The sequence below is a fragment of the Falco cherrug genome, chromosome 2, assembly GCF_023634085.1.
Source record: "Falco cherrug isolate bFalChe1 chromosome 2, bFalChe1.pri, whole genome shotgun sequence".
Classification (NCBI taxonomy): domain Eukaryota; kingdom Metazoa; phylum Chordata; class Aves; order Falconiformes; family Falconidae; genus Falco; species Falco cherrug.
Window position 1 is genome coordinate 85,694,907 of NC_073698.1, and position 15,288 is coordinate 85,710,194.

Consider the following 15,288-nt stretch of genomic DNA (forward strand, 5'->3'; position numbering starts at 1 on the left):
GATGTAAACAATCTTGAAGTTGACTTCAAGCCAGGCTTTTATTGATGCATAATGAATTAGAGGAAACTCAAGATGCTTTGGAGTACCTTCATGAAGAAAAAAATATGGCAAGAAAATCAGATTTATTCAATAAATTAGTACTTGTGGATTCTGGCTAGTTGATGGAAGAAATAAGAACTGTGGGTTGAAATGTATTACAAATTGTGAAGTGGCAGGATATTAATGGTTTACAAGTGTTAAGGGTAAGACCAGTTTGGGTACCTTTCAGAATTTCTTGGAAATATAATTTTAAGAAGGAAATACTTTTAAAAGTAGTATTTTCATAAATTTGATTCATGAAATAAATATACACTCTCATGAAATTCCTTATGTTGCCAGTTTAAATTGTTAAGCATTACTGTCATAAAAGCATTTCAGTGTTTCATGGAACTGAATGAACACTAGAGTAAATAAAGTGATTCTTCCATCCTCCTGAACTGCAACAAGAATCATGTCATCTTTGACAGAATAGGTGGGGTTTATTAGCAGCAACTTATTCTTTTCTGCATATGAGTAACTTGGATGTTTTTAGAAACAGCTGATAATATCACAGTAGTTCAGATATTTAAATCTTGATGGTATGCTGGAGAAACACTGTCTCTTTAGTCTCTTTAATTTGTAGCAGAAAATTTTTTCTACTGGAATTCCTCTACCAGATTTTAGACCTAGTAGGAATCATCTCCAAATTCCCGTGAGCATATATTTTTACCTTCACACAATGCCAATGTCAGGAGTTTCATGGATGAGAATTTACTATTTTAGTCTTGCCTGAAACATGGGGAATTTGTATTAATACATCACCCACATGAAAATTCTTGTCAGAGAATATATTTTTTGCTTTCTTGGACTGGCTTTTAGACATAGAGAAAAATGGGATCATGATATCCTGACTCTGACATGCAAATCAGGCCTGTCTTTTGGTATATGTTATTTTGGACATAGATTTGTGTTTGGATGTAGTAAAGGAGAAGCTGTCATGAAAAATCACCTTTATAATTAGGCCACCTTGTTCCAGAATTGTAAAGATGAGTCTGTGAAGCAATAAACATATATTCTTTTACTGATAAAAAAAAAATAAAATAATATGATAGCTTGGTCCCTCAGTTATCTAACAGTTTCCAGCAGGAAATTACAGTTTTAGTTTCTCCTGTTAGATGGTAAGAATGCTAGGTTTGATATCATGATATGGCATAAAAGCTTACAGCCTATTTTTCCTGTCTCTCTTATATGCACAATTTGGCAAGATTAAGGTCATATTCTTTAGCCAGATTTCAGTCTCTTAGCCATGAAGGATATTTCTGAAAGTATTTTATTAAACCATTTAGCATTACGATTGCTCTTTTCAAATTCTGCAGCCCTCCGACAAGGTCCTAAGCCTTCTGAAGTGCCTGAAGTGATGTAGGTCTGTTGAGACGTTCACAGTGTGAAAAAAATGTTGACTCTACATTACATTAATATGGCATTACATAGTAACACATTGAAGGTAAAAATAAGAAAGAGCAGCTGGTACTTTTTATGCATATTTGCAGGTCAGGATACTTCTGAAGAAATCGGGATTTAACTACTGCTTGCTGATGCAGTAATAAATCAGTGTCTTCTCCACAGTAATTTTATCTCATGTTTCTCAAGTGCAAGGAAATACACTGTTAATTTTAGTTAAGACAAGATTTTTGATAGCAAGCACTACTACTGCTTAAAAGTAAGATTTCATTTACCCACATTTGTTAAACTGGTAGTCAGTATGCATACATTTTCAGACAGTAGTAACAATTTTGAGTAAGCAGAAAGATTGAGATTGTTCCTGAACCAAAATCTCCATACATGGATTCCAGTTTTAGGATTGCTGGAAGATTTTTGCAGCCCAAATTCTGATTATTTCACTTAATATAAACAAGCAGGTGTTTCCCCAAAATTTTATCCTTTCTAATTATTTGACTGCAGGCTCACCATTATTAATAAATGTTAGTTTTCTGTAGATTCTTTCTCATGTATGATTCTCCCAAACTGGGAGAAGGAGGCAAGTTAAAACATTTTAAATAAAAGTATAAATTACACTTTGGTTTTCTGTTTGGTGTCAGAATACTCTAATGCATGGAGGTTGAGGTACACTTTGGGAAGTGGAAGAAAAAATTTCTTTAAATCCATCTAACAAAAGAGAGATTTGGGGGTCCCAAACATTATTGTACTGTGGGTAGGTTAGCCTTGGCTGGCTGTGAGGTGACACTCTCTCACTCCCCGTCCTCAGCATGACAGGGGCAGAAAATGAGGTGAAAAACTCGTTGGTCAACATTAGGGCAGGGAGATCACTCACCGGTTACTGTCACAGGCAAAACGGACTCTCTGTGAAGGAGATTAATTTTATTTATTGCCAACCAATTCAGAGTAGGGTGATGAGAAATAAGAACAACCTTAAAACACCTTCCACCCATACCTCCCTTCTGCCCAGGCTCAACTCACACCCAACCTCTCTCACTTCTCTCCCTGAGTGGTGGGGGCAATGGGGTTGCAGCCAGTTCATCACGTTGCCTTTGCTGAAATTGCCTGTTCACACTGTTTCCCTGCTCCATGTGGTGTCTCAGCCATGGGAGACAGTCCTTCATGAACTGTGGCAATGTGCATCCTTCCCACAAGCTGCAGTTCTCAAATTGCTCCAGCGTGGGTCCTTTCCATGGGGTGCAGTCCTCAAGAGCAGACTGCTGCAGCCTGAGTCCCCATGGGGCCACAGGTCCTGCCAGGAGCCTGCTCCAGCACAGGCTGTCCACAGGATCATAAGCCTCCTTCAGGCACGTCCACCTGCTCCAGTGTGGGGGCCCTCCATGGGCTGCAGAGGGACACCCTGCATCACCATGGTCTTCTACCATGGGCTGTAGGGGAATCTCTGCTCCAGCTCCTGGATGACCTCCCCCCTCTCCTCCTTCTCTGACCTGTGTCTGCAGGGCTGTTTTCACATTTTTCTCACTCCTCTCTCTTACAGCTGCTGTGCAGTGTTTTTTACCCTTTCCTAATGATATCACAGAGGCACCACCAGCCGCTGATGGGCTCAGCTTTAGCCAGCAGTGGGTCTGTTTTGGAGCTGTCTGGAACTGGTTCTGGACATGTCTGGAACATGAGAATTGTGTCTTCTGGTGTTTTCTCACAGAAGTTCACCCTTGCAGCCCCTCGGCTGCTAAAATCTTGCCTGTAAACCTGGTACAGATGCTCTCCCTCTTTTTCTCTCGGCTTTAGTGGTCACATTTTAATTGTTATTGGAATGAACAGGTAAAACACATTGTTGGTCAGTGTAGCAATCCATCCAGTTCTAACGTTGTGTTAAAACTGATATCAAGTCAATTAGATTTCTTCTTAAATTATCAACCCATAATATGTATTCATAAGAGTTTTTGTTCAGAGTTTTGTTTCTTGTAAGAAAGCTTTGTGTTTTAGGAATCTCAAATGACATGTTTCAGAGGTTGCATTCAGTATTTGTATGTGAAAATTTATCTCCTTTGTCATTAACTTTCTTCTGTATTTGCATAGTCTAAAGGTCTGAAAAACTGTTTAGGCTTTACTACTTTGTGCATATATTAATAGACTTCATTGTTTTTTTCCCTTATGTTGATGAGTAGCTCTTCTAGTTCTAAAAAGATTTCCTTAAAACACTTTACTTTTTTCTTTTTTTTCCACCCACCATTTATTCACTGTCACTATAATTGTCTGAATTCTTACACAAGGCAAAAGGTGACATAGAGCATGGACTAAGCAGGAGGATGTGGTGCACTGAGAATGTAGAACACAAATGGACAAACTGAGGGGAAATTTTACTGTCATTTACGGCACAGGCTTGATAGGTTGTTTTCATGTCCTGTGCCTAAGTTTTGCAGTGTGTAAAATGAAGGTGATGGTATTCCTCTTCTTCATAAAAAATATTGAGACCTACTCAAAGTTATGCAAGATCTAGATCTATATATTTGTAGTAAATATTCCATTGATATAGAGTTAAATCTTCTCTTCCTTCCCGTAATGCAAATTTCTTTACTTATTAGAAGAGATAAATTAGAAATTAGAGTATCTTTTACTGGAATAAATCTCTTTACAGCTGAACAATTACCTTAGAGCAATGTGGCTGATTAGAATGAAACAATTACCAAAGAGAGCTTTTGGTGATGTTTAAGGAAGAGGAAAAAATCAATAATTAAAAACTTGAAAACAAATAAGCAACTAATAGAACATTACCAACAAATAAGGAAACCACTGTGTAATGTTCAAATATTGGAGTTTACAGTAAGTACTTGACAGAAGTTATGGCTGAGTTATTTGATAATTAATTTTATAAAGAGGACAGTATCATTTAGCCCCTTGCAGATTGGTGAATTACATATTTTGGTGTTCATTTATATTTTAGGTCTATTCTTGTACCGTAAAAAATCAAAACTAGAGCATATTTCTGGTTACTGTAACACATTGACGTGTTTTCAGTAAGGAAATGTGAAAACAGCATCCCTCAGTATATTTTTACAGGTTAACTGTAGCTATCACAAAACCATACTAGGTAGTAGTGAGCATACAGTAGGACCTTTGACATAGAAAGTTTTAGCATCCTCTTTCTTGTGCTTCACTTACTGATTGAGCTCCATGTATGTGGGATTGATGCTGAACTCATTTGTGTTTCATACAGTTCTTTTCAGCTGAGGATGTTGGGAATAGAACACTTTTGTTCAGAATTCCCTAATCATGTTTTATAGGGTACCATTTCTTCTTATTTCAGTCAGTGTATGTTGTGGCTTTCACATGAGCTATTTCTGACACTGTAGGCAGGGAAAAAAAAAAGTCAAATATAGCAAGCCTTGAGATTTTAAAATGACAAATAGTTTTATATCTAGTCTGTTCCCTCTTTTAGATCTGCTACTATGCAAACAGATTCTTAAATATAAAGTGTGTTAGCGGGTCTTTCTTAGGGACATGTAAATTTAAATGTTTATATTAACTGCAGCCAACATTGATAATTATGTTTCAAACCACATCTGAACAGAAAAAGAACTGATTACAAAGGCTGATTCTTTCTTTTACTGAGCTGTATTTCAGATGACAATTTCGGATTATACAGCTACAGGAAAGTATACTAAATTATGTTGTCTGAATATTTGTCTAATTATAACTTTCATGCCTTGGGGATTAGATTGCAATCCTCAACTGCACTGAGAATTCAAAATTTGGCTATGCTTAGACAGAGGGTGTAGAGAATCATAGAATCATTTAAGTTGGAAAAGACCTTTAAGGTAGTAAATTCCAACCCTTAACCCCGAACTGTCAAGTTCACTACTAATCCGTGTTGCTAAGTGCCACATTTATGTGTTTTTTAAACAGTTCCAGGGATGGAGATTCCACCACCTCCCTGGGCAGGCTGTTCCAATGTTTTACCACCCTTTCAGTGAAGTTTTTTTTCCTAATATCCAATCTAAACCTCCCCTGGTATAACTTAAGGCCATTTCCTCTTGTCTTGTCGCTAGTTACATGGGAGAAGAGACCAATCCCCACCTGCCTACAACCTCTTTTCAGGTAGTTGCAGACAACAATAAGATCCCCCCCTGAGCCTTCTTTTCTCCAAACTAAACAACTCCAGTTCCCTCAGCTGCTCCTCTTAAGAATTGTGCTCTACACCTTTCACCACCTTCAATGTCCTCTGGACATGCTCTCCCACCTCTACATCTCTTCTGAAGTGAGGAGCCCAAAACTGAACACAGCATTTGAGATATGGCCTAACCAGAGCTGAGCACAGGGGTCAAACATTTCCATTGTCCTGCTGGCCACACTATATATTTCAGTTGGAAGCCAGGATGCTGTTGACTTTCTTGGCCAGCTGGGCACACCGCTGGCTGATATTCAGGTGGCAGTCAGTCAGCATCCCCAGGTCATTTTCTGCTGGGCAGCTTTCCAGCCACTCATCCCCAAACCTGTAGCGTTGCATGGAGTGGTTGTGAACCAAGTGTGGGACCCAGCACGTCTCCTTGTTCAACCTCTTACAGTTGCCCTCAGCCCATTGGTCCGTCCTGTCCACATCCCTCTGTAGAGTCTTCCTACTCTCAAGCAGATGGACACTGCCCCCAACTTGGTGTTGTCTGCAAACTTACCAAGGGTGAACTCAATCCCCCCATCCAGATAGTCAGTAAAGGTATTAAACAGGACTGGCCCCAATACTGAGCCCTAGGAAACACCACATGTGACCAGCCACCAGCTTGATGTAACTCCATTTACTGCTATTCTCTGGGCTTGGCCATCCAGCCAGCTTTTAACCCAGTGCAGAGTACACCCATCCAAGCCATAAGCAGCCACTTTCTCCAGGAGCATGCTGTGGGAGATACTGCCAAAGGCTTTACTAAGGTCCAGGTAGAAAATATCCACAACCTTTCCCTCATCCACTAGGTGGGTCACTTTGTCATAGAAGGAGATGAGGTTTGTCAAGTAGGACCTGCCTTTCCTAAAACCCTGCTGGATGAGCCTGTTCCCCTGGCTGTCCTTGCATGTGCCACATGATGGCACTCAGGATGACCTGCTCCATAGCCTTCCCCAGCACCGAGGTCAGGCTGACAGGCCTGTAGTTCCCCAGATCCTCCTTCAAGCCCTTCTTGTAGATGGGCATCACATTGGCTAACCTCCAGTCAACTGGGACCTCCCCAGTTAGCCAGGACTGTTGGTAAATGATGGTGAGTGTCTTGGTGAGCTTTTCTGCCAGCTCCCTCAGTACCCTTGGGTGGATCCTATAGACTTGTGCACAACTCAATGGAGCATCATGTCACTGACTGTTTCCTCCTGGACTGTGTGGACTTTATTCTGCTCCTTGTCCCCGTCTTCCAGGTCAGGGGGGTGAGTACCCAGAGGGAACAACTGCTCTTACTATTAAAGACTAATGCAAAAAGGGCATTAAGCAGTTCAGCCTTTGTGGCAATGCTCCCCATCGCATCCAATAAAGGACGGAGACTATCCTTCGCCTTCCTTTCGTTTATAACACACTTGTATAAACATGTTTTGTTATCTTTTACAGCAGCAGCCAGCCTGAGTTGTAGCTGGGCTTTCACCTCATTAATCTTCTCCCTGCATAACCTTGCAACATCCTTGTAGTCCTCCAGAGCTGCCTGCCTCTTCCAGAGGCGGCAAACTCTCCTTTTTTCTCCGAGTTCCAGCCAAAGCTCTCTGTTCAGCCAGGCCAGTTTTCTCCCGCAATGGCTTGTCTTTTGGCACATGGCGACAGCCTGCTCCTGCTACCTTCCTGAGGAATGTCCAGCCTTCCTGGACACCTTGTTCCTTCAAAGCTATCTCCCAAGGGACTCTGTCAACTAGACTCTTAAACAGGCTGAAGTTGGCCCTCCAGAAGTCCAAGGTTCTGCTGACCCCCGCTCCTTACTTCTCTGAGATTCAAAAACTCTTATCACCTCATGATTGCTATGCCAAAGACATCCTCCAGCCTTCACAGCACCCACCATTCCTTCCCTCTTTGTAAACAGCAGGTCCAGCGGGGCATCTCCCCTGGCTGTCTCACTGACTAGCTGTGTCAGGAAGTTATCTTCCACACACTCCTGGAACTCGTGGACTGTTTCCCCTCTGCTGTGCTGCATTTCCAGCAGACATCTGGTAGGCTTAATTCCCCCATGAGGTCAAGGGCTAGCGATCTTGAGACTTCTCCCAGCTGCTTGTAGAATGTTTCATCTGCCTCTTCCTCCTAGTTGGATGGTCTGTAACACACTCCCACCAGAATATCGGCTCTTTTGGCCTTCCCCCTGGTTCTTATCCATAAACACTCAACCCTACTGTTCGCCACCATGCAGCTCTAGGCAGTCGAAAAACTCCCTGTACACAGAGCTACCCCGCCACCTGTCTTTCCACCTATCCCTTCTGAAGTTTGTAGCTATCCATTGCAGCACTCCAGTCATGTGAGTTATCCCATGCTTCCACGGTGGTGACTATATCATGGTCTTCCTGCTGCAGAATGGCTTTCATCTCCTCCTGGTTGTTGCCCCTTCTCCAGGCATTGACATAAATGCATTTCAGTTGTGCTATCGGTCTTGCCTCCAACCCTGGCATGCCACCCCCAGGCTCATCTCTCAACAAGCTTGGTTTTATTCCCTTCCCCCTTTGAATCAAGTTTAAAGCTCTGTTGGTGAGCCCTGCTAACTCCTAACCTAGGATACTGTTTCCCCTTTGATACAAGTGAATCCCATCTGCTGCCAGCAGGCCTGCTGCCATGTAAACTCACTGATGATCAAACCCCCTGAAATTTAGCCATTGACACCGTGACTGGAGCCAGGTATTGATGTGTGTGGTCTTCTGATTACATGGCCCATCTTTCCCTGCAACTGGCAGGATACAGGAAAGCACTACTTGTTCTCCTGATCCCTCAACCAGTAACCCCAAGGCTCTGAGGTCTCTCTCGGTCGCCCTTATATTTCCTCTCATTTAAACTTCATCATTGCCCACTTGGAAGGCCAGTAATGGGCAGTGATCTGAGCAAGAAACCAGACAAGGGAATTTTCTAGCAACGTCCCTTACCCAGGCCCCAGGGAGGCAGCAGGCTTCCCTATGGGTTGGGTCTGGTCAGTATATTGGGCCCTCCATTCCTCTCAAAGTGGAGTTGCCGATGACAACCACCTTTCTTTTCTTCCTAGCAGAACTGGTCTTGATGTGTGGGGCTGATGAACTCTCCCCAGGCAACTCCTCCAGCCTGGATGGACTTTCATCCACATCATCATTTTCCTGGCTTTTAGGTTCCAGAGCTGCATACATATTGTATAGGGGTGCATGGGAAAGTGAAGTAGGCTGGGGGATGATTCGCCTGCTGCCCCAAGCAGAGACCTGTTTCCATTCCTCCCTGTCATTTAGGTACTGTCCATCTGCTTCTGGAAAGTAGGCGGGAGCCTCTGTTTCTTGTCATGTGTCCATCCAGTGCATTTGTCTCAGTGATGGTAGAGAGTGTCTCCACCAGTCTCTCTCCCTCTCACACTCCCTGACAACTCCTTAAGCTTTCTTCTTCTTCTTTCAGCTCTGCCACCAGGCTGAGCAGATCATCCACCTGGTTGCACCTCACACCACTGTTATCTCTGCTGCCCTCCTGCAGCAGGACAGGCTCAGACATCCCCTGCAGCCTGTCACCTGGACAGCTGCATGTTAACATAGGAGGTCCATCCGGGTTGCCACATGCCTTCTGGTGCTGGCTTTTGGCCAAGTGGAAACCATGGCTAGATTTCTTCTGGGGGAATGCTTGAGGAAATTCTGGGAAATTAATGCTTAAGATGTGAAAATCAGTGGAGTAAACCAGTAGAGGCATTAAAAAATAAACCCAGGTGAAAACTGGACCTATGGATGACTACTGGATCTCTAAAGAGTCTAATTCATATTTTCATGTATAGATCTTGGGAGTTTCAAGATCCCTTGGCAGTTTACTGCAGTAGAGATGTGAAGACTGGTGATTTCTCCTTTTCTGTTAGCATCCATGAGTTCAAGCTGTAAGGCAGCTTGCTGAGTCCAGAGGTCGTACACAGGTGTCTCCAGGCTCCCAGCTGCAGGGCCCTTCCCTTGGCACAGTCAGTAAAGCTCTTGGAGTTTCAAAGGATTCCCTGTTCCGTGGGAAGCTACTGCCATGTAACCAGAGCCTGCTGGGATCCAAAGAAGATGAGAAATATATGATTTTTCAGTACTGCCAAAACCAAACTCATTTTCTTTCAGTTTTTTTTTTTTGTTTGGTTTGGTTTTGGTTTGGTTTTTGGTTTTTTTTGTTTGTTTGGGGTTTTTTGTTTGTTTGTTTTTTTTTTATCCTTGTTTGTGGACAAATATTTTTCTAGAAAATATTTTTCCCCATGAGATTTACCATTAAATGTATGACAAAGTACAAAAAAGCTTTAAAGATATGTTGTTTGAAATGTTGATATAGTTGTTAATATTAGTGCCATTTTAAGGTTATTAATGTCACACAGCTGTTAGCTTTTTGATTTATGTCGCCACCTGAGGCATTCTGTGATGTCTAGAGTTGCTCCACCTGTCATGTTATATTGCTTTATGAAGTGCAATGTGTCCATTCCCCTATGTCAGCTCTGCCAGCAGTTTTTACAGTGACAGCAGAATGGAAGTATAGGAGTTTGTACGAAATAGCCTTACCCATTTTAGGTTCTTTATGATGCTCTCGTAAGGATTTTTCTTCTAAGTTTGTTGGTTTGGGGTTCATTTTTCGGTGGTGTCCCCCCTCCCATTCCCCACCCCCCCCCCCCCCCATGCCCCCGTCATATAAATTACTGTTCTTCCAGCTGTTACTTCTTTTAACAGATCCTAAAAGGAGATCTAGAAATGAAAAAGCAAATGATGGGTAAGCTGAAGTCACTCAGCCAAGACCTCCTGATAGCTGTGAAAAATAAAGCAGTGGCTCAAAAGCTGGAAAGCCGTCTTGAAAATTTTGCCCAGCGCTGGGATAGCCTTGTGCAGAAGGTGGAGAGCAATTCTAAACAGGTTTGTTAAAACCATAATTTTGTCAGTTGGTGACAGTCAAATTCTTTCCCAGTTAAATGCTTGAAGTAGTTTTGGTGCTGTTTGGGTTTTTTGTTTTTTTTTTGTTTTATTGTTTTATTTTTTTCCCCTGCATGATTGCTTGAGATATATTTAATTTTTAGGACAGCATAATGCAACTGTAATATAACTTTCCAGATTTTGATTTATCTCCTTGGGTTTAGCTCTCTCTTTATAGTGTTGATTACTTTCTTGGGTTGTTAACTATGTTTTCAGGGATGATACAATCCATACTAAAAATACTCTTCCCAGTTAATTTATTTTTAACCTATATTATTAAGTCACTTCAAATGCACTGTTTTTATGGCTGTCTGTGGAATAGCACTTAGCCTGAAATTAGTGTGAGAACTGTTTACTAAAGAAAAAAATATTTTTATAACTTTTAAACAGTGAAAGTTTATGATAGATTAATGTTTTACCTCTGATTATGTTATGCTAATGTACAGGTTAAAAAGAAAGGCCATAAAAAGAGACTTTTCTTGGGGAAAAAAAAGAAATCAATCCATACTATAGCCAAAATCCCAGTGAAAAAAAAAGGATATAATCTATTGCTATTTTTCTTAGCTCCTTCACGTTAACTGTAATACATTAAAAAAAGAATTTTAGGTTTTAAAGTTTCACGTTTTTTAAACCAGATAACAAAAATCAGTCCTCTGGTGTAGTATTCAAACCCATATACATTTATTTTTCCTAGCCATTTTTCAGCATCTCTTACTGGATTAAAACCCAAATCAGGTCACATTTTTTCACTCCATTATGTCATGGGTATTGAGGAGGTTTTGTGCTATTATTGTATGACTGGTAAAATGGACATGAAGACTTTTTACTGATAACACAAGGCAGAATTTTACTGCATGCACCTGTCCTGTTCATAGGAGGGCCTCTCACAGTTCTGGTCAGTTCGATTCAATTCCCTTGACCATGCTGCACTTTTCTTTTTTTTTTTTTTTTTTTTTGCTATATACTAATGCTTCTACGAACTTATGTCTGGGTAAATAAATGAAAACTGCTATGCTTCCTGTAATGATCTGAATACCTCTCAATAACCATGCTTCCAATCATACCTTAACCTTTTGGTTTGCTTTGAGATACTGTGTCTTGTGTATCTGAAGTTGGAAAAATCAGTTTGGGAGAACAAAAGAGAAGAAAATGGTGAAAGGGTACAAATTCACTTAGTAACAGGAGGCAAAACCAGTTTGTGCTACATGGCATTTATAACACTTGAAAATTTGGTTTAACTTTTGTTTATTTGCTTTAGGAGACCTGTTGTTTCAATGCAGAGGAAAATTCAGAGGTGCAGTTTGAATGTGGGATGGCCTCATGGGGTCACATGATTTGAAGTTGTTAAGTCATTTCAAGAGATATTTAGGTTGTTGATTGGTCCTAAAAGCAGATACTAGTTTTAGATTACAGAAGAGAAAGTCTCCTTGTGAAGTGAGCAGTCCTGAGGCTGTACAACCATACATCATAGAGCAGCACTGGTGGGATAGCTCTGGATTCCCAAAACAGTGTAACTGTCTTATAACAGCATGCATCAGTTGATAAGTTTTCCTCCAAGAGGAAGCTACTTTGCTTGCCACAGAGTTGGTATGCTGTAGTGGGCTTACTGCTTCACGTCCTGGAGACATTTCACGTTCAGTGCTAAATGAAGGACTAATTCCTAAGGCACTGTTACACGGTTTAGATATGTCCTCTCTGAAATATTGATACTATTTGCCATGTGTTTCTGTCTAGGCAGGGCAGATAATGTTAGTAGGGTTTATACATTTATTCATTACAGCGCTCATTTACACATTTAGACTGCAAGAATAAAATGCCTCTAAAAGATGTAATTATTCTCTCTAATCATGGACTGGGGAGGAGGGGAATTGGACGAAGGGGAAAAATACAACAATTTTCACTAAAATCTATCTGAAAATGTACACTTTATTCATCAAACAGATACTGTCTTCAAAGTAAACTTTATTCCATTCATTAATAATTCTCAAAGTACCTTCATAATTACATATTTGTAGGTAGTTATTTCCCCTCCTTCTCTTACTAAAGTGTCACTAAATAAATAACTTGTTAGCAAAATACGAAATTAAATGGAAGAGACACCCTCATCCTCAGTTCAAAGCTGATTCTCCAACTAGGCATAGGAAGCAGTTATACTTCCCAAAGGAAAAGTCCAGAAAGTAGAATGTGAGCCTTCCCACATTTAGCTGAATTCATTGCTGCAATTCATTGCTGGTGAATTTAAAGCATCTAATCAGAACTCATGGCTGAAACTTCTGCAACAAAGGAGTGGACAACAAGGGTGAGAGAGAGAGATACCTCTAAAAAGCAGTTTGTCCTCATCATGAAAATGTCAACTTTCCTTCATTGACCACACAGTGGAATCAAGGACAAGGACAACTTGCTTAGACTAGATGCATAGCTTTTAGAAACTCTAAACTCAACTTTGGTGATTTCATTATACTTCACTAAGTTTACTGAAAACCTTCCCAAACTAAAGAAAACACCATTCTTCATCTGAACTTCCCCACTCACATACATACACTTCATCAAAGAACAGATGACAGCTCCAAAAGTGAGTGTTAAGGAAAATTATGAGTTTATCATGACGGAGGGCACTTCCAAAGGCAGTAATAAATGATGGCATTAAAAGTAGGCTGCTGCATAAAAGAGAAATAAGATGACATAAAACTACTGAAGTGCTATACACACACTGTACATACCTTTGCCTGTAGAGGATGAAAAGGAAGATTTAAATTTGTCCACTCTGAAAGAGATGAGTTTTAACATGTTTCTAAGATGAGCTTGCTGATGTGAAACTGCACTTTAAAGGCTTGCCTAGCATTGTATTTTGAAAGCCTTTTAATGTACAGCCTTGTGAGTCACCTTAGCACTTTCCATACGATTTTCTAGTGGGTTAAAGGCCTAGTCTGCATTGCCCCTTCTCAGATTCACATTTGCTTGTCATGAACTGAGAAGGATGGGGAAACTATACTGTCATTATTTGGATCCTCTTTGAATAATACATGAAACAAGGCAGTGATTAGATTTAAGAGGTGGGTTCCTTGTTGTTTGGGGTTTTTTTTGGCCGTGGAAAGCTAACAAAAGCTACTTACTGTTTTGTACTTCCTTTTATTTTTAAGGATCGTCCTTTACCCACTAAAGTGTGTGCACGCTTTTAAATGTGAACCGACTTCATCTTGTGGAGTTACATTGCAGTGTAATCTTCAGTACTTTTACTCTTACCCAGTCTCTAATTAGAATGATTATGAACTTAAAATTCACATCTCAATTCTCCTTTTGAAGTATATAGCATTTAACCTCCACTCCTATTGATTAAGCATTAAAAATACATCTTTACTGTTTTGACATGTAAATCATTACCCCCTACAGCATCGTGACTTGACTACTCTGAGCATATGGTAATTACATGGCCTACTTTTGAGGCACTGCTCCCAATCACCAGCTGAAACTGTTACCCCTGTGTAATTGGTAGTATGCTGCAGATGATTCCCACAGAGCCCTAGCTGTGGTTTATTGTTTTACATTTCTTCACTGTAAACTGTACCCTGGTATTGACTGGCAAATGGAAACATGACAGGATATGACCTCAGGTGTCAGAAACATCATCCTATCATTGTTTTTTTGGATAAAACCAAGTGTAGTAAGAATTTTGTGAGAAAAGGAGAGGGAGACTGTACCCGAAAGTGCATACAAGGAGGAAGCAATTATTTGGAGTGTTCTTACCTACAGAATCAATTCAGTGAAAGATGACATCAGGTGTTATTCTCAAATTTTATAGAACCCTAGACATAAGAAGCTATAATTTGCTTTTCCTTTCTGCCTCTGCAATTAATTAAAAAAATCTACATTTTTATTAAAACTATATGGAAATGTTTACTTAATATTGACATGATTTCTGTAGATGAAAATATCAAAGGCAATATATCTTGTTGAGGGAACTAGAACAAAAGTAGTAATACATAATATTGTAGTGATTAATAAGTCAGCTGGGTGGTTTGGTTTTTTGTGTGGTTTTTTTTTTTTTCTAAAGGATTTATGTAGTTCATACATTAGCTAATTCCCTGCAGTTCACAAGCAGCTTACTCCAACTGACATAATTAATCCAGAGGGAAAAAAAAAATCTTCTGAATCATAATTTTGTAGTCTTCTGAGTAGTCTATATTCTGCTCCAAAGCCTTAGCAGCTGGTTATTTCTAGAGGGTGAAGCACAGCATTGAGCTGACAGCTCTAAGAAAGACTGCCAAAATTACATTGGTGACAGACTTCCCTAATCATCACTTCCATTGGCAGACTGGACAAAGAATGGGAAGATGATTTTGTTTAAAAGACTGTGTGGAAGATTTGGCAATGTTGGCAGGAAGCCATGGGATTTTTTTTCAGGTTTTTGTTAGGTTTACTGATGTTGCCTGCTGAGAATCTGGTTGCTAACAGTATCCACCTTTCCTTGTCACTCTATTTTTTGCCATGTAAGAAAACATGGGAAAGATGTTAATTACCTGGTATGCCTCTTCTTTATTGTTTCTAGAAAACTGATGTCTCAGTAACTAAAGTAACTAACTAAAGTTTTCTTACTGAGTTTCTGATGCAAGCACTAATAGATAATGTATATACATGTATATAGTATCATGGAATTTTTGATACTGGCTTTCATGTAATTGAATTGGAAAGTCTTCCTAATTTTTGCACATTGACAATAAGCACAGA

The 15,288-nt window shown here is 40.2% G+C and overlaps 1 protein-coding gene across 11 annotated transcripts in view; it reads left to right on the top strand.

The window, feature by feature from the left end:
* DMD (dystrophin) overlaps window positions 1-15,288 on the top strand; it is a 1,162,157-nt gene that overhangs the window by 394,328 nt on the left and 752,541 nt on the right. For all 11 annotated transcript variants that reach the window (XM_055701082.1, XM_055701084.1, XM_055701085.1 and 8 more), the window contains one exon: window positions 10,327-10,506. In XM_055701082.1, the coding sequence (XP_055557057.1) occupies window positions 10,327-10,506 (180 nt within the window). The remainder of the gene's footprint in view (window positions 1-10,326; window positions 10,507-15,288) is intronic.